This window comes from Cyprinus carpio, chromosome B22 (genome assembly GCF_018340385.1).
Source record: "Cyprinus carpio isolate SPL01 chromosome B22, ASM1834038v1, whole genome shotgun sequence".
Lineage (NCBI taxonomy): Eukaryota > Metazoa > Chordata > Actinopteri > Cypriniformes > Cyprinidae > Cyprinus > Cyprinus carpio.
This window is the reverse complement of record NC_056618.1, coordinates 23,029,145-23,049,294: the sequence shown is the minus strand read 5'-3', so window position 1 is coordinate 23,049,294 and position 20,150 is coordinate 23,029,145. Positions and strand designations below refer to the sequence as shown.

General features: G+C 40.8%; 1 protein-coding gene and 1 non-coding gene across 4 annotated transcripts; both read left to right on the top strand.

The window, feature by feature from the left end:
* Nucleotides 1–444: 444 nt before the first annotated feature.
* On the top strand, nt 445–516 carry trnag-ucc. The gene has a single exon. It is a non-coding gene; the product is annotated as a tRNA-Gly (tRNA).
* An 887-nt stretch (nt 517–1,403) lies between these two features.
* On the top strand, nt 1,404–10,248 carry LOC109069126 (interferon-induced protein 44-like). 3 transcript variants are annotated; one of them, XM_042749191.1, is made up of 10 exons: nt 1,404–1,547; nt 1,786–2,305; nt 2,400–2,466; nt 2,546–2,741; nt 2,839–2,991; nt 3,061–3,232; nt 6,393–6,493; nt 6,570–6,739; nt 9,992–10,130; nt 10,230–10,248. In XM_042749191.1, exons 2-9 carry the CDS (start codon nt 1,786–1,788, stop codon nt 10,047–10,049), a joined length of 1,437 nt encoding a protein of 478 aa, XP_042605125.1. In that variant the 5' UTR covers nt 1,404–1,547; the 3' UTR covers nt 10,050–10,130; nt 10,230–10,248. The 3 variants fall into 3 exon arrangements, with proteins under 3 accessions (XP_042605125.1, XP_042605127.1, XP_042605126.1); XM_042749193.1 differs by lacking the exons at nt 6,393–6,493; nt 6,570–6,739; nt 9,992–10,130; nt 10,230–10,248 and adding exons at nt 3,359–3,459; nt 3,536–3,544; nt 4,180–4,322; nt 4,822–4,956; XM_042749192.1 differs by lacking the exons at nt 6,393–6,493; nt 9,992–10,130; nt 10,230–10,248 and adding an exon at nt 3,359–3,459 and having other exon boundaries at nt 6,570–6,917.
* Nucleotides 10,249–20,150: the final 9,902 nt, after the last annotated feature.

Here is a 20,150-nt window from a genome sequence, read left to right as displayed (position 1 = left end):
TGAAGGAATCGGTTCAGTGAATGATTCAGACTCGCTAAGTCTCTTGCCGCCACCTTCTGGTGTAATGAAGAAACCCGAAATTACTGTCCGGAAAAAGTTAAATTCCACGCAAATTTATCACATGGTAGCCTACTTGTTTCTTTTCTCGTCGAAAAAGATTGTGAATGCTGGAGAATTGTTTTAAGAATGTTGTACACATTGCGGCAGTTCTGTGTATCAGGCATCAATCATTGGAACTGAGAGATTTAACTGATTAACCTGACAAATAAATCGTCTGTAAAACATCCGCCGGCTAAAACACATATTGAATTCAACACAACTAATTTCGCCAGAAAGAGCGACGCGTTTTATTTTATTATAGTCTACAAGATTCACGTCGTATATTCAGCTTGCTGTGCTTTTGAAGCTGAGTATGTGACGTCTGTAGTGCGCACTAGTAAGCAAGCGTTGGTGGTATAGTGGTGAGCATAGCTGCCTTCCAAGCAGTTGACCCGGGTTCGATTCCCGGCCAACGCAGCATCTTTTCCTGCTTCAAATTACTTTGAGCAAAAGCCCTTTCACGCCAAGATCGATAATTATAAAATCCTAATTCTATGTTAAATGGGATGTACACACTACAGTATAACGATGTATTTTTCTGTTCTGGCTGATAACCGAAAAAAAAAAAAACATTATTTCTATGTTTTATTGTGTGTTGAGGCTACAGTTAATATGTGCATCTGTGCAGTTCTTTGTCATAAATAAAGTTTACAAAATATCATTGGGGAGCAATCGGTTCCCCATCTACTGTAACCTAAGTTTTCGCTACGTTCAGCCCTCATCACACCAGAGGTTTCCTCCAGTGAAAATGAAGCACATATGAACGCGTAATACTGTATAAAACGATGTAGCCATTTCCATTTGAATCATATATATATATATATATATATATATATATATATATATATATATATATATATATGCCCTCATTTTATTTTTTTGGTGTATGATTTTTTTGAAATAAGTATAGTTTTATTTTTTTGTTTTGGTATTTGTTTTTCACTCAATTTGTGTAATTTCTTTGTCTTTTTTGTGCTTCTATCCTATATTAAAGGATTATGAATTCTTCATTTGTGATTTTCAGGCTATTGTCACTTAATGCTCTGATTGACTATTTTGTAAAATGCTTAAGTCTATTATATATTTTGAGACAAAAAGGTAGCACTGATTCTGCTTAAATAGACTAGTTAACGCTGTTAAAAATATCATTTGCTAAACATCAAATAAACGATAGGAGTACAATAGCAACCGTTATCCTGCTATTCTTTTTCAACTTGCAGTTTCAAGACTATACCGTGAACAGGTCAACGACAAGCTTCAGACAGCTACAACATAAGAATATTTTCGCATAGAGCGAAGAGTTTCGTTTTCGAGGCTGTGTCGTTTGATTGAGAGAGAGCAAGCTTAAATCCTGCCCCTGCAGGAGAGAAGAGAGGAGCTTGACGTTACGCGGTTAGCCTTGGATGTAAGATACTAAAGCAGCCTTTCGTTATTTCTTCAGAGAGAAGGTAAGATACGTAGTCGAAATTTATAAAAGTAAAAAAAAATATAGCGCACAAATAAGCAATATTTATATACCATAAATAAGATTTTATTCGAGCAGATTTTGCTTTTCGTTTCGATTCCGGCTGATCAGTTTCGGTTAGTTTGTATAGCTCTTTCGGAAAACAAATTATCTGACAGCTCGTGTGTGTGTCTGTTGCACAGAATTCAAATCATATATAGCTTATCATTTTTTCTTTTTAGATGTACTCAGCTTTTGGGGCTCCCAGAATTTACAACGCCCCTCTCACTTCTAAATTAACAGAAAAGCAAAGGAAGAAGCTCTGTGACCTGTTGGGGAACCTGGAACTGTCTCTTCTCTACAAAGCTTCAGTTCATGGATATCAAGCTTCTGCCTTCCACCAGAGATGTGACCGTCAGGGTCCCACTTTACTTGTAGCCTACAACCGTTCAGGCTACATCTTTGGTGGATACACTAGTGTAGAATATGCTCAGAGCGGGCAGCCAATTACAGATAATCACGCTTTCCTGTTCAGTGTTCATAATGGTGGAGCCCCTGTTGGCATCAGAGTTAAAAGTGGACATTATGCACGCTATGATGATGCTGGAGGGCCCAACTTTGGCCAACAGTTGTACTTTTGCTACAGCAACCATCCACTTGTTAAAATTGAATATAATCATGAAGCATTCAATTTTAGTCCTTTCTCACTATATGGTAATGACACTTGGCTGAGTGAGTGCGAAGTGTACAAAGTGGCAAAGAGTAAGTCAACCAAAAATATAGTTATGTACAGTAAATTCATATTGTAACTCAATTCAATAATTGCTAATGTAATGTCAATTGTTCACTCAAACAGGAAGTACTCTGTCAGAGCCTCAGGTCAGTGCAGAGAAGCCGTGGAGGAATGTTCTGTGGACAGCTGAGTATGTTTTCCTGATGCTGAATTAATTCAGTAATAATGTACAGTTTAAGTTTGACTATGTTTGAACTACTCTTTTGTAGACGAAGAGCAGAGCTCATGGAAATGATCAGGAATTATAAACCCCTGATGAAATCTGTGAGTCGTGTCCGAATCCTAATGATCGGTCCTGTAGGTGCTGGAAAATCAAGTTTCTTCAACTCCATCAACTCCATCTTCACTGGTCATGTGACCAGCAAAGCAATTTCAGGATCTGTAGGCACTAGTCTCACCACACAGGTACAGATACAATAAAATTATTTTATTTTCTATTAGAGTTCAAGGAATGTCTCTTGATGACTTCAGATCTTTAAGTGATTTTCTTCTTGGTTGGTAGTTTCGCAGATATCCAGTGAAAGACGGTTGTGGAGGAAGGCTGTTGCCATTTGTGTTGTGTGACACCATGGGACTCGAGGAGCAGTCAGGTGCAGGACTGGATATTGAGGACATCAGCAGCATTCTTCAAGGTCATGTACCAGACCGTTATAAAGTAAGAGCAAAATGAATGAAGGTTGAAGTATAAATGATGTTTGCTTCATGCTAAATCCTCTCGATTCAGTTCAACCCCACAACACCGTTTCAACCTGATGAGCAAAAGTCCTCCAGACCTGCATCTCTTCAGGAGAAGATCCACTGTGTGGTGTATGTGATAGACGCCACCAAAATCTCCCTCATGTCTGACAAACTACAGGAAAAACTTGCTTCCATACGCAGAAAAGTGAACTCACTGGGTAAGTGAGCTGTTAGGCTATATCAAAAAATAATTATAATCTATTGACGAACCAACTTTTGTCTTATGGCAAAAGTTCTTGACTAGCTTATTATTATTATTATTATTATTATTTTTACAATTTCAGACATTCCTCAGATGGTTTTGATGACAAAAGTAGATGAAGCATGTCCTCTAGTGGAGAAGGACCTTCAAAGTCTTTATGTCAGTTCCTACATCAAGTCAAAGGTGAGACGCGGTCACATGATCAGATGTCTGTTGCTACAGGACTCAGAGAGAGTGAGGTGTTGTTTTGTGTCTGCAGGTGCAGGAGGTGAGCTCTTGGTTGGGTGTGCCGGTGCCTTGTGTGTTACCGGTGGTCTGCAGGTGCAGGAGGTGAGTTGCTCTTTTTTGTTGTTTTTGATTGCTTCCATTGTCCTCATTTGTAAGTCGCTTTGGATAAAAGCGTCTACTAAATGACTACATGTAAATGTAAATGTATTTCTACCCTGCACGTCACTTTAGTCTAGCAACTTTTGTTCTAGTTGTTATTATATTCTATTGCTAAGCTAAAATTCCTGATCGTAAAAAAAAAAAAAAAAAAAAAAACTCAAATTCGACGTCATTGAATCTGTCACGGTGGTATGTTAGGCTGGAAGACTATGGCTGTTAGCCTACTTCAATGCTATGACAAAATATCCATAATAATAATAATAATAACAATGGCTATTATTTTAGTGCAATCGTTTAATTCCGATTCATTTGATCCAGACATGTCCAATAACTCCAGAGCGTTGCAAAGTACAACAGTAAAAATGCATTGAAAAAGATATATGCAATCATTTCCAAAATTCACGTTTTATTTTGTTATCTACAGAAATATTCTTGCTTCAGTTCATATTTGTTGGCAATTAGACTTGGATCCCCCCCAGTGATGCACTGACCTTTTTTTTCATATTTGTCATGCAGATGACCAAGAACTTACTTTAAAATGCATCCCAAGGCAGCAGTTGTCAGATTTCGGTCGCAGCCACTAGGTGTCCACTGTCCACCTTCCTTCCTTAGACGAGTGCATTCATAATTTCTTTGACAGAGAAACGGGACTGTGAAAGGTAAGCTAAAGAGTCGACATAAATATTACAGAAATATAAAAGTATTTCACATTTTATTTAACGTAGGCCTAAGTGGTTGACCATCATGTAAGAACGTGTAAAACGCAATAATGCTGTAAATTTCAAACGTCAAAATTCTTTGATCTCTCACTGGGTAATTTTTACCTAATTAATGTAACCTAATATTTCACAACTAAATAACCCATATTTTACTATATGAGATGGTAAACTCAGACCAGTCGTATGTGGCCTTATAAAAGCAGTTTTATATATATATATATTTACATCGAGCGGGCCGCCATGTTGATATCACATGGCCAGACGGTAGCCCTACACGCTTTATGTGCGTGATACCTCTTTTTATGGCATACATTTAGCATGGTTAACTGAGTCAAGAGCATTTTACGATGGAATCGGTGAGTAAAACTTGATGATTTCCATATTCACGCCACAAGGTGTCAGCACAATGTAATAAATTATTTTATTTTATCTTTCAAAGATGTATCAGTCTCTTGGATTTGGATCGCAAGTGTCAAAGGTTGCTCCCATCACTTGCAAATTACCAGACGAGAAAAGTAAGCGGCTCCGTGCTTTGCTGGGAAATGTGAAACTGTCTCTTCTCTACAAAGCTTCAGTCCATGGATATAAAGCTTCTGCCTTCCACCAGAGATGTGACCGTCGGGGTCCCACTTTACTTGTAGCCTACAACCGTTCAGGCTACATCTTTGGTGGATACACTAGTGTAGATTATGCTCAGAGTGGGCAGTATATTACAGATCGGGAAGCTTTCCTGTTAAGCTTTCAAGGCAAGATCCCTGTGTGCATCAAAATTAACAGTGGACATCATGCACGTCTCGATGACGCTGGAGGGCCCAACTTTGGTCAACAGCTGTACTTTTGCTACAAGAACCAGCCAGTTGTGTTAAATCACAGAGGGAATGCATTCAGTGTTAATACGGCAACAATGTATGGGAACGATGCTCAACTGACTGAATGTGAGGTGTACAAAGTGAAGCAGAGTAAGTCAAGTCTTCAGAAAAGGATTCACGTGATTATATAATCTAATATGCGTTGTATGTATTCATATTAATTTTGATTGCCAGTCCCTCAGAGCAGTGCCATAAACAAGCAATGGAGGAATGTTCTGTGGACAGCTAAGTATGTTTCAATTTAAATAGTGTTTTCCTTGTCCACTGTTGCTGATTTCATAGGATGATCTCACACAATTGTTGTACTCCATGTTGTAGTCGAAGAGCAGAGCTCATGGGATTGATCAGGAATTATAAACCCCTGATGACGTCTGTGAGTCGTGTCCTGTTAGTTGTTATTGGTCCTGTAGGTGCTGGAAAATCAAGTTTCTTCAACTCCATCAACTCCATCTTCATGAGCCGCATTACCAGCAAAGCCATGTCAGGATCTGCAGCCACTAGTCTCACCACACAGGTACAGATTTAAAAGGACAACAGTTTTCCTCTGGGATGTCAAGACCTGTCTTTGTTTGTAACAATTATTTCTTTTAGTTTCGCACATACCCAGTTGTTGACCATCACGAGGGAAGGCTGTTGCCATTTGTGTTGTGTGACACCATGGGACTCGAGGAGCAGTCAGGTGCAGGACTGGATATTGAGGACATCAGCAGCATTCTTCAAGGTCACGTACCAGACCGCTATAAAGTAAGAGCACTAATCACGGTTCACGTATCTCCAAAATGGCTTTGCCTATGATGATTAGTTTAACCAATAGCTGTTCTTCTTGACATTTGTCTAAATTTGTTCAACCCCATGGCACCGTTTCAACACAATGAGCGAAGGGTCTCCAGACCTGCATCTCTACAGGAGAAGATCCACTGTGTGGTGTATGTGATAGACGCCACCAAAATCTCCCTCATGTCTGACAAACTACAGGAAAAACTTGCTTCCATACACGAAGAGTAAACTTGCTAAGTAAACTAACATTATACTACAACTGATCTATAATCTGAGAAATAAAACTTCAATTTGTAAGTTGCTTTGAATAAAGCTATCTGGTAAATGAATGTAAAATGTTGTGTATTGGTATGCAATCTGGTAGGCATTCCTCAGATCGTCTTGATGACAAAAGTAGATGAAGCATGTCCTCTAGTGGAGGAAGATCTTCAAAGTCTTTATGTCAGTTCCTACATCAAGTTGAAGGTGAGATGCGGTCACATGATCAGATGTCTGTTGCTACAGGACTCAGAGAGCGTGAGGTGTTGTTTTGTGTCTGCAGGTGCAGGAGGTGAGCTCTCGGTTGGGTGTGCCGGTGTCTTGTGTGTTACCGGTGAAGAACTACAGTCAGGAGCTGGAGCTGGAGCTCAACTGTGACGTCCTGCTGCTCACCGCTCTACAGCAGATGCTCAACTTCGCAGACGACTATCTGGATGATGCTGGTCACGTGGAGTACGACTTCTAATAAATCGCTGCTGGTCGAAAATTTTCTTTTGAGGCTGTTAACACTAATGGTTTTTGTTTGAGTGCTAATGACTGATTGCATGATGTTTACATTTTGTGAAAAATAATTGTTAAAGTACAGAAAGACACGAGTTATTAAATTGAGCATATGTTAAAGCAAAACATGTTACAGTCATCCCTGGTCTCTTATTCCTTTATGTGTACAACAGTTTTTATGTTGGTAAAAATTACTGGATGTGCCTTTGAAAACATTGTGGTTCAATGTTACTGTTGTAAACAAAACAAGACTTAAGTGTTTAATACTTGTTGTTGCCTCAGCTAACAAGTCAAACAAAATATTACACTGGCTGCGACTAAAGAACTTTTCGGACGGGACTAGTTTTCAAGGAGGATAACAAGTCAAACAAAATATTACACTGGCTGCTATTTACATATTTAGTAATACAAATCACCACGAGAGCTTTCCAATATGCGCGCCACTGAGTGACGTCTGTACTTCCCGGTCAGAGAGTTTGTGTCAAAACACCAAACGAAAAAACTGCGAAACGTAAGCGAAATCTGTGGCAATGCATTCAGAATCCACGATTAGCGAAAACGAATCTTTGAAAAACATTAACAAAGAATGAAGCATATTTGAAGAGCCTGTTAAATTTGTGCGACTGAGTTAATTTTTTTCATTTTCATTGTGTTTTTCTTCTTTTGTAATGGCATATTTTTGATAGTTTCTGAAAAAGTTACGTTCAGTTTTATAAAGTTATGTTCATTTTTATTGAACCAAATGTAATTCCATTTTAGTACGAGTCTCCAGTGAAATTAACTCACAAGTAAGAACCGGCAAGTGTGAGTTTGTTTCGGCAGGACTGGTGCTGCTGATGCTGCTAAATGTAAGTAACTAATGTCGATTATTATTGTCACTGAAAATCATATTTAGGTCAAAACTGTCATTTGTTTGTGAACTAAATCTGCTGTAAAGGGTGATCTATTTAAGCCCACTGAAATGCTTGAATGCAAACACATCAGCATCAGTGCCTCTTAGGTAAAAAAAAAAAACCCTAAAATAACACAGATTAAATAAATTTACTCATGCATGTTCAAATTCCCGCTTCCATAACATTAACAGTTAGAAGTTCATTTAGACAAATTTAAAGTTGATTTTCTCAGTGTTTTGATTTTTTTGCACCCTTAGATTCCAGATTTTCAAATAGTTGTATCTCAGCCAATTATCATCCTTTCTTAACAGCTTATTTATTCAGCTTTCGGATGGTGCACAAATCTCAATTTCAAAAAATTGACCCTTATGACTGGGTTTTGTGGTCCAGGGTCACAAATCTGTTTTCTCTCAGGTACTTCACAGTGTAAGCTTCACAGTGAACATTACTACATCACTCTCGTCAGCGTAGTCCATATCAACAACAAAAATATATTTTGACTCCATGTAGTGGTAATTTAAAAAAAATTGCAGGTATTTTGAGCAGTAGGATTATAAAAAAATAAAATAAAATTGTGCTAATATAAAATTAAATTAATTGGCCTATATAAAATTGCTAAATAAATCTATCTATCAGTACTTTCTGGGGGCATTTGGCCAGGGGTGTTTTTAGACCACAGACAAGGTTTGAGAAGAAAAAATTTACTTAAGTACATGAAAAATCTTGTTTTTTTGTACTTTTATTTAATTTTACTCAAGTACTTGATTTGTGTACTTCGTCCACCACAATACTAATCTTTTATGCAACCCGCCCCTGGGCTACCATTTGCGCATGATCTTCCGCATGCTGCTGCATCTTTCGATATTGATGGTATTCGATTCCGATGAAAAAAAAAATGAAATAAATTAAATTAATTAATAAGGAGAGCTAAATCGCGGAAACTGCTGAGACTAGGTAGGTTGTTATATGAAATCAATGGCGTCGGGTGATAAGAATTGAAATTCAAAGGCAAACTTGCCGTCAAATCTTTCTAGCAAGGAGTATGTAGAACTTAAAAGTTCACATAAGTTTGAAGTTCACAAGAGAAAGCATTTCAGTTTTCCTGCAAAGAACAACAAAAAAAAAGTGTTTTACTTGCGAAACGTAAGAGACTCTGAAAAAGTATATGCGTGTACAAAACTGCAGTACAATGGTAAATGAATTTGAAAAGAGAAAGATATTTAAATATTCCTAAGTATTTTATAGACGGCAACTAGCAAGTGATTAATAAACGTGCTTCCGCTTAAAGGATAAAATTATTTATCCGAAGCAAAAACTAGTGAACCGTTAAATGAACTGGAACTGAATAGCAATGAAACAAACTTTATGTATTTTTATTTGAACTTTTTAGTTTTAATTTCAATTTCTCCCTTGGATGTGTGTGTGTGTATATAGTGTCAACACTAGTTATGGAACGTGAAAAAAAAATTTAGAATATTTTAAATAGCCTATTTAAATAAATCACTTCTTAGTCAAATGGATTAACCTTGAAAGAAAATTCAGTCTTCATACATGGTTCAGAAATTCACCTTTGTAAATGAAATCAGTCATTTTTACAATATGTTTAAAATAATTTGGAAAATAATATCGTTTAGGTCACCCAAAAATGAACTTTGTCATTGTTTAGGCCTACTCACTCACAGGTTGTGCTGTGGACACAGAAGAAGGTGTGTTTCAGTTCATTTGTAAACTTTTTTTTTGGGAAGATGCAAAAAGCAAAAGTCACCATCACTTCTAATTTAACAGAAGAGAAAAGAAAAAAGCTCTGTGCCTTATACAGGCCCCAGACTACATCTTTGGTGGATACACTAGTGTGGATTATGCTCAGAGTGGGCAGTATATTACTGATAACAAGGCTTTTCTGTTCAGTGTTCATGGCTAGATCCCCATTTGCATCAACGTTAACACTGAATGTAACACGTTATGATGATGCTAAAGGGCCAAACTTTGGCCAACAGTTGTACTTTTTCTACAACAACCAACCAGCTGTGTATAGTCAAGAAAGGAATGAATACTATGACGGAGAATGTAGTAATAAAGCATTCAGTTTTAGTCCTGCAACACTGTATGGAAATGACACTCAGCTGACTGAATGTGAGGTGTACAAAGTAGAAGATCAGGAAATATTCACCACATGTATTTTAAACAGTCAATATAAAGAATGTCAAACACAGTAATCAAACAATATAAAGAATGTCAAACTATATATCAAACAATATAGCAAATGTTTTTTTTTTTTTTTTTTGTTTTTTTTTTTAAATACACTTCCTAGAGCCTCAGGTCATTGCAGAGGAGAAACCATGGAGAAGATCACTGTGTGGTGTATGTGATAGACGCCACCAAAATCTCCCTCATGTCTGACAAACTACAGGAAAAACTTGCTTCCATACGCAGAAAAGTGAACTCACTTGGTGAGTGAACATATTCACACTAGTCATGTGACTAATAAAAATTAGGTTGTACAAAGAGCTGCATGTGACGCACCTTAAAACGAACCTCAACAATTTCAGGCATCGCTCAGATCGTCTTGATGACAAAAGTAGATGAAGCATGTCCTGTGGTGGAGGAAGATCTTCAAAGTCTTTATGTCAGTTCCTACATCAAGTTGAAGGTGAGACGCGGTCACATGATCAGATGTCTGTCGCTACAGGACTCAGAGAGAGTGAGGTGTTGTTTTTGTGTCTGTTTCATGCAGGAGGTGAGCTCTCGGTTGGGTGTGCCGGTGTCTTGTGTGTTACCGGTGAAGAACTACAGTCAGGAGCTGGAGCTGGAGCTCAACTGTGACGTCCTGATGCTTCACTTTGCAGACAACTATTTTGATGATATACATCTTGTGGAGGGCAACACTAAATATTTTTTTTTTACAGTCCTTGCGGCTGACAGATTCAGAAAAGGACAAATCAAAAGATCTTTGAATCATTAATGTAACTTAATCACACACTGGTCATTCTCTGTCATTTGCATTTTATGCAGAAATATTAAGTACTTTTATATTTTGGTCTACTAAACTACATTTACTTCTTATTTTTAAATATTAAGTGTATATAAGTCAGTACACATTTTATAAACTTTCACATAATGTTTGTAATTTCTCTGTACTTTTTACACTTGTGCTTCTATCCTGATGTATATTAAAGGATTGTGAATTCTTCCTTTTGTTGTGATGCTCTATTTTGTAAAATGTTTTTGGTAATAATGTCTATTAGATATTTTGAGATTTTTAGTTAATATTAAAATATAATTTGCTAAACATCAAAAAAAAAAAAAAAAAAAAAAAAAAAAAATTGTGCTATAATAACCCCTCAATCATAGATTAAGAAATTCAGTTGCACTTTATTTTAAATTACGTGACGCCCACTCGTTCCCAATCACCAGAATTCTGAACACCTGTGCATCATCACCAGTGCCACATATAAAGCCCTCCGTCACCATCACCCATTGTCTGGTCTTGCACCGAGCTCCTCACTTACCTGAACGCCTTTCGTCTAACCTACCTGATCTGCTGAACCCTCTTCATCCTCATCTGTATTCCTGTTCCCATCGTCTTCGTCTGAGTCGCCATCTGTATCACCATCACCCAAAGGAAAGTTGTGTTATCACTGTGTCATCTGCGTGTCAAGATTCACCTGTGTCTGAAACCTCTGATTAACATTAAACACTATTGCACTGAATCCTCTGTGTCCTCGTCTGTGTCTGACAGAAGACCAGACCAAATGCAGAGCTCTTCAGATACAGGCGAGGACCGCACCGCGGATCCCTTCACTGAACTGGTTCACGCTGTACGGTCCTCACTCATGCAACTTTCCTCACCTGCTGTCAACAGTTCACCGCCATCAAACACCGCTACAACTCCGGTCACTTCTTCAGTTGCCCCTGCGAGTCCCATGGCCACACCAGCGACATACAGCGGCGCGGCGGAGGATTGCAGCAGGTTTTTGCTTCAGTGTTCACTCTACCTGGAGTCCAACGCTCACTTATTCACCACCGAATGCAGCCGAGTTGCATTTATCATCAATCTGCTCACAGGTAAAGCTCTCCAATGGGCTCAATCTCTCAGGGAGTCGAATTCATCTGCTACTGGATCTGTTACTGATTTCTGTTCTCAGTTAAAATCTGTCTTTGGTCAACAAGCTTCTGAATTATCTCTCCATGATCAGCTGTTTACAATTCGCCAACAGAGGAATGAGTCTGTGAGTGATTATGCTGTTCGCTTCCGTACACTCGCTTACATCAGCGGTTGGAATGAAACTGCCTTAATTACAGCATATCGCCACGGTTTATGTGAAAAGATACAAAGTTTGATTGTTGTATATGAAGATTCACTGGGAATTGAGTGTCTTATTCAGAAATCCATCAGAGTCGCCCAGAGACTCACTGCATGTCATCGACTCACTCCCGCTGTACTTCCTCCGCCCGCTCTACCATCTGTTGCTCCTCCAGCACCTGGACCCATGCAAGTAGATTCACACCACCTATCTACATCGGAACGTCAGCGGGAGTCGCCCACCGGGCTGTGTCTCTACTGTGGGGGAGATGGACACCCATTACCATCATGTCCAGTACGACCTCCACGCCCAGCGGTGAGTACCATCCATATACCACCTCAAACTGCTCATTTGACTCAAACCTGGGTTACTCTAAGACATCTCCACTCTTCTGTTTCAGTACAAGCCCTCATCGACTCTGGTTTGGCGGGGAACTTCATCAACCAGCAAACATTAACTCGTCTAAGTGTCAAGCATCATCGGAGCCCCGTCGAACTCAAAATAACAACTATACAAGGAAAGCCGCTGGGCAGAGGTCATGTCCGCTACTTCTCCCCCACAGTCATCCTCCGCGTGGGTTTTCTGCATGAGGAAGACATCACGTTCATGGTGCTGGAGGAATCCACCGCAGACATCATCCTGGGACGCCCATGGCTTAACCAACATCAACCACACATCCATTGGCCCACAGGTGAGATCCTGAAATGGGGAAAATCCTGTCTTTCTACCTGCATCACTCTACCAGTTAAAGTTCCCAAGGTCATTCCTTCCATCAAGAAGTCATCCCTACCGGTCCAGTCCACATCAGTGGAAAGCCCCGAAACTAAGGTGGAACATACCATCCCTCCAGAATATCGCGCGTTCCAGGATGTGTTTCAGCAAGTGGTTGGCAACGAAACTTCCACCTCATCGGCCATGGGACTGCGCTATCGACCTCCTGCCTGGAGCAACCCTTCCCAAGGGACGAGTCTATCCTCTGTCCATTCCGGAGCAGAAGGCCATGGAGGAGTACGTACAGGAAGCTCTCGCTCAAGAATTCATTCGACCATCTACTTCCCCTGCCGCTTCAAGGTTTTTCTTCGTGGCAAAGAAGGACGGAGGCTTGAGGTCGTGTATAGATTATCGTCATCTCAACTCTCAAACCGTCAAATTCAGTTATCCTCTTCCCCTGGTCCCAGCTGCGTTAGAACAACTACGCGGAGCCAAAATCTTCACAAAACTGGACTTGAGGAGCGCCTATAACTTAATCCGCATCCGGAAGGGGGACGAGTGGAAGACTGCTTTCATCACTCCTTCCGGGCACTATGAATACAGGGTCATGCCGTATGGGTTACCCAACAGTCCTTCCGTCTTTCAAAACTACATGAACGAAGTCTTCAGAGAATACCTTAAAACAGTTCGTAATTGTCTACATCGACGATATCCTCATTTACTCCACCATCCAAGGAGGAACACATCCAACACATCATACTCGTACTCCGAAAACTCCGGGAACACCATTTGTACCTCAAGTTGGGAAAATGTGAGTTCCACACGCCCTCAGTCCAGTTCCTGGGATACGTCATCGACCCACGTGGCGTGAAGATGGACCAGGGGAAGGCGGAAGCCATCACACACTGGCCCCAACCTGGTTCCATTAAAGAACTCCAACGCTTCCTGGGCTTTGCGCAACTTTTATAGGAGATTCATCAAGAACTACAGTTTACTCAGCTCACCTCTAACCTCACTCCTCCGGAACCGGCCCAAGTCTCTGTCCTGGAACCCCATGGCCACTGAAGCTTTCCACCAGCTAAAACAAACCTTCAACACCCTGCTCCGCCGGGAGGTCCAGCAGGGAAACTCTTCGTCCCTCCTCAACATCGGATTACCCTTCTGGACTTAGCTCATACCTCTCCGGGATCTGGACATCCAGGCAGGAGGCGGACCCTCTTGCTCCTGCAACAACGTTACTGGTGGCCCTCGATGAATCAGGATACCTCCCGTTACCTCAAAGGATGCTCAGTCTGCGCCATAGCGAACACCCCTAGGAGACTCCCGGAAGGTAAACTGGTGCCTCTGCCCATTCCAGAACGTCCATGGACCCATATAGGTGTGGATTTCATGACTGACCTCCCCCTTTCTCACGGCAATACCTGTGTACTGGTAGTGGTCGACAGGTTTTCGAAATCATGCAAACTCATCCCTCTCAAAGGACTTTCCACTGCGTTTGAAGCGGCAGAGGCACTATTCCACAATGTGTTCCGTCACTTTGGCATTCCAGAAGATATCGTCTCCGACAGGGGTCCCCAATTCATCTCCAGGGTCTGGTCAGCTTTCTTCCGCCTCCTAGGAGTATCCGTCAGCCTCTCTTCAGGATACCATCCACAGACCAACGGCCAGACTGAACGTAAGATACAAGAGATTGGGAGGTTCCTGAGGGTCTACTGCCACCGTAATCAGGACTGTTGGAGCCAGTAACTACCCTAGGCAGAATACGCACAGAACTCCCTCCAGCAATCTACCACCGGGCTCACCCCCTTCCAATGTGTCCTCGGATACCAGCCTCCACTCTTCCCATGGTCGGGTGAGCCCTCGGAGGTCCCAGCGGTAGATCACTGGTTCCGACAGAGCGAGAGGGTCTGGGACTCGGCTCACGTGCATCTCCAGCGGGCAGTTCGGAGGCGTAAGGAGCAAGCGGATGCTCGTCGAAGACCTATGCCGCAATACCAACCTGGACAGTTGGTCTGGCTCTCGACGAGGGACATCCGCCTCCGGCTGCCCTGCCGTAAGTTGAGTCCCCGATACATCGGACCATTCACGATTGAACGGCAACTGAACGAAGTGACCTATAGACTCCAGCTGCCTGCACAGTACCGTATCTCACCTTCATTCCATGTTTCACTCCTCAAACCATTCACTGATCCTTTGTCTCCTCCATCCACAGAGCCTGGTGATGATGCCGTACCTCCTCCTCCCGCCATCGAAGAAGACAACAACAAACATCTTCCGGGTGAGAGCTATCCTCGACTCTCGACGACGGGGTCCTCAACTTGAGTACCTTGTGGACTGGGAGAACTACGGCCCGGAGGAGCGTTGCTGGGTTAATCGTAACGACATCCTGGACCCCAGCCTTCTCACCGACTTTCACCGAGACCATCCAGACCACCCCGCTCCCCGTGGCCGTGGTAGACCCCGTCGTCGCTCAAGATCCCAGCCGTCAGGAGCCGCCCGTGGGGGGGGGGGTAATGTAACAGCCACACCATCTACACTCCCTGAATCGGACACTTACGCCACGCCCACTCGTTCCCAATCACCAGAATTCTGAACACCTGTGCATCATCACCAGTGCCACATATAAAGCCCTCCGTCACCATCACCCATTGTCTGGTCTTGCACCGATCTCCTCACTTATCTGAACGCCTTTCGTCTAACCTACCTGATCTGCTAAACCCTCTTCATCCTCATCTGTATTCCTGTTCCCATCGTCTTCGTCTGAGTCGCCATCTGTATCACCATCACCCAAAGGAAAGTTGTGTGTTATCACTGTTGTAAAGGAAATATTAGCTCATTTATTTTGAGAAGGATCGAATCTAAAGATTCGAATTGCTCTAATTGAACTGATTCCAAATTTAATTAGTTTATACTTCATCAACAGTTCGTCCAGCGAACATAAAATTCAGTATCCTTTCAATTCTGTTTCTATTACTTCATGGCTTAATGAGAATACAAACAGAATGATCATTTATAAACTACGAGCTAGGTAGCATAGGATCTGGGCAAAGTTTAATCTTATAAAATACACCACACAAGACAATACTTTTTTATAAATGAAACAAGAATTTATTGAGCTACTCTATTACATGGATCTAAAACCTAATGGACATACACATACATACACACACACACACACACAGTTACTGAAGAGGATGATAACGGAATTTGAATGAAGTCCCAGGAGTAAGTTATTCGTTAGATCGCACCAAGAAAATCACAAAAGCAGAGATGTGTCTTATCTTTACTGCTTAAGATCAATCTGCACTTATTTTCAGCAAGGAATGAAGTTTGTTTGTTTTACTTGCATTTGCGCTGAAAAGCGGAGTTGGAGATTCGCTTGTTGCCTCGTCTCAGGGAATCCCCACGCCTCGGGTTGGTTGCAGATCTGTCGTTTGGATGACGTCTTTTGGGAAAACCCTCCTGGTGATTGGTTGGTTGCCTGGTTACGTAGAGCTTCGGAATTCCTTCGGATAGTTTCACGGTTTGCAAGACTTTGAAGATTCTTGGCAGTCACGAAGTTTCAACGGAGTGTTTTTGAGCTCTGGATGACAAGAACGCTAGCAGCGTTGGAGTAGGTAGTTCAAGCCATGGCGAAGAAGGAAGCGTGCGCTGAATTAGTTCAGGCATTGGGGTTTTTATCCAAGAGGATTTGGTCCATCCCACGACGCGATCTTCCAATGGGATGCTGTTTGCAGAACTTAGACATGCCCCGTACTGTTTCTCTTTGTGCATTGATTAAGCATCCTGTGACATCGTCATGTGAGAGGAACTCCATTGTGGAACTTTGGTGAATACCTTATAAAGTGTCATAATATGCACCCAATACAGAATTTGGACATTTCATTAGCTCCAAGTTTAAGCAAATAACGTGAGCTTTCGTTCAACACTAAAACTTTCCATATCTTACACACATTTAATAGCACTATGCTGCTAAAACCAGTAAAACATTGATTAAATTTGCACCAATTACATTTGAACACATCAAACATATATAAGACATAAAACATATTATTTGTGAATATAATTAAACCTTCAGATTTCTCAATGGTTGTCCTTTTGAGATTATTTATTGAAAAGTTCAGTTTGTAGAAAACTTCACAAGCAAGTAAGAAGCAGAGTCATGGGATGGTTCCTATATGGATCCTTTGTGTTGAGGTCCATTAATTATTAATGATTCCTGGTGGGGCCGCAGGGGTTTCCATAAGTTGTGATCATGAGATGCTTCTTGATACACAGGGTCCTTGTTTCTTGTGAAAAGAGTTAATGTCGTCAACTCTTTTAATTGGAAAACAACAAGGCTGACAGGAAGTTTACAGATGATGTCGATGTCACATGATTAGCTCCTGATTCGTTTTCTGATGAGCGGGGGTATTTTGCAACAAAAGTCCTCTGTTGCGGAATCACGTTGTCACTTCTATTAAATGCAGACATACAACTGAGCATTGTTACTTTTCAGTTAATAATTAATGGAGTTCAGAATGTGCAGATGGGAGGAAATAGGCTCTTTTAATTCCTTTGGTAGAAGTAGCCGATTCTGCAGTTGGTGTGACTGTTCACCGAGGTCCTACACTGTGTCATCTGCGTGTCAAGATTCACCTGTGGTCTGAAACCTCTGATTCACAATAAACACTATTGCACTGAATCCTCTGTGTCCTCGTCTGTGTCTGACAAAAAAGAATTGTGCTATAATAACCCCTACAGATACAACTACAGATACAACACATTATATAAACACTTTCAAAGAGACAGACTTGTAGATGTTTGTGAAATATGCTTTCTCTGTTTTGGAGGGATGATCATTTTTTAAGTCATACCTTATTTATTACATCAAAATGTGTTAATACTTTACTACAGTTAGGGGCCGATCATTTTATCAGTTGTTTATTATTTATGCAGCGATACATATTACTGTTATAGTTTTATTAATAACCATTGCTATATAGCTGATAACATTGTCTAGTGCTCTTATGAATGTTTTTAGCATGATTTGTGAAAATTTAACTACTATTCTGAATGACATAGCATAGACTTCTTCATGGCTAGTGTTTCCATATTTAATTTCATTCTGTCACCTACGTGTTCTACAGATCTGTTAGTAGTGTTAAATGCTACTTTTTTGACAGCATTGATAATGTTTTTGACAGACAATATCATGATTTTTTTTTTTTTTTGCTTTTCCCTTACCAAATGTCGTCAGCAATAACCTAGTGTCCATGGGCTTTTTTTTATGACTGTCAGTTTAAGTGCCAGTGCCGCACTGTTGCCAGATATTCTTATTAAAACGAACAAAAACTGAGAAATAAATAAAAACTGAAATTATTTATAATTTTTTGCAAATAAGATAAGAACAAGATATCGCTAACCCTACATGGCAACTTCCTACTTTATTGACTTTCTAAAGTGTCAAATTAAGTGGAAAAAGACAAGTTCAAAAATGCTTATAATACCTGGATCTGGCAACATGGAGGCTGCGCCCGTGCCCTCACTCACAACTCTTGTTCAGCATCTCGTAGCGATCATTTTCATACGGACGCTAAACATTCTTGAAAACTGTCTAAACTGAATTCTACACTCTTGTTCAGCATCTCGTAGCGATCATTTTTTTATTCATTACACACAGACTGATATATTTCAAATGTTTATTTCTTTTAATTTTGATGATTATATCTGACAACTAAGGAAAATCCCAAATTCAGTATCTCAGAAAATTAGAATATTACTTAAGACCAATACAAAGAAAGAAATCTTGGCCAACTGAAAAGTATGAACATGAAAAGTATGAGCATGTACAGCACTCAATACTTAGTTGGGGCTCCTTTTGCCTGAATTACTGCAGGAATGCGGCGTGGCATGGAGTCGATCAGTCTGTGGCACTGCTCAGGTGTTATAATAGCCCAGGTTGGTCTGATAGTGGCCTCCAGCTATTCTGCATTCTTGGGTCTGGCATATCGCATCTTCCTCTTCACAATACCCCATTGATTTTCTATGGGGTTAAGGTCAGGCGAGTTTGCTGGCCAATTACCATGGTCCTTAAACCAGGTACTGGTAGCTTTGGCACAGTGTGCAGGTGCCAAGTCCTGTTGGAAAATGAAATCTGCATCTCCGTAAAGTTGGTCAGCAGCAGGCAGCATGAAGTGCTCTAAAACTTCCTGGTATGCGGCTGCATTGACCTTGGACCTCAGAAAACACAGTGGACCAACACCAGAAGATGACATGGCACCCCAAACCATCACTGACTGTGGAAACTTTACACTGGACCTCAAGCTACGTGGATTGTGTGCCTCTCCTTTCTTCCTCCAGACTCTGGGACCCTGATTTCCAAAGGAAATGCAAAATTTACTTTCATCATGGAACATAACTTTGGACCACTCAGCAGCAGTCCAGTTCTTTTTGTCTTTAGCTCAGGCGAGATGCTTCTGACGCTGTCTGTTGTTCAAGAGCTGGCTTGACACAAGGAATGCGACAGCTGAAACCCATGTCTTGCATACATCTGTGCGTAGTGGTTCTTGAAGCACTTACTCCCGCTGCAGTCCACTCTTTGTGAATCTCCCCTACATTTTTGAATGGGTTTTGTTTCACAGTCCTCTCCAGGGTGCGGTTATCCCTACTGTTTGTGAATCTCCCCCACATTTTTGACACATATCCCTTCGCCTCTCTATTAATGTGCTTGGACACAGAGCTCTGTGAACAGCCAGCCTCTTTTGCAATGACCTTTTGTGTCTTGCCCTCCTTGTGCAAGGTGTCAATGATCGTCTTTTGGACAACTGTCAAGTCAGCAGTCTTCCCCATGATTGTGTAGCCTACAGAACTAGACTGAGAGACCATTTAAATGTTTTGAGTTAATTAACTGATTAGAGTGTGGCACCAGGTGTCTTCCATATTGAACATTTCACAATATTCTAATTTTCTGAGGTACTGAATTTGGGATTTTCATTAGTTGGCAGTTATAATCATCAAAATTAAAAGAAATAAACATTTGAAATATATCAGTCTGTGTGTAATGAATGAATATAATATACAAGTTTCACTTTTTGAATGGAATTAGTGAAATAAATCAACTTTTTTATATGATTATATTCTAATTATATGACCACTACCAATACCATGACTGAGGTGCCCTTGAGCAAGGCACCGAACCCCCAACTGCTCCCCGGGCAACGCAGCATAAATGGCTGGCCACTGCTCCGGGTGTGAGTTCACGGTGTGTGTGTGTGTGTGTGTGTGTGTGTTCACTGCTGTGTGTGTTCACTTTGGATGGGTTAAATGCAGAGCATGAATTCTGAGTATGGGTCATCATACATGGCTGTATGTCACTTTCATTTTATTTTTGAACATGAAAATATGGTTACCTCATAGCCTGGCTATAGGCCATAGCTACGATATAAAAATATTATCACCTAGAGCAAAAAGTTT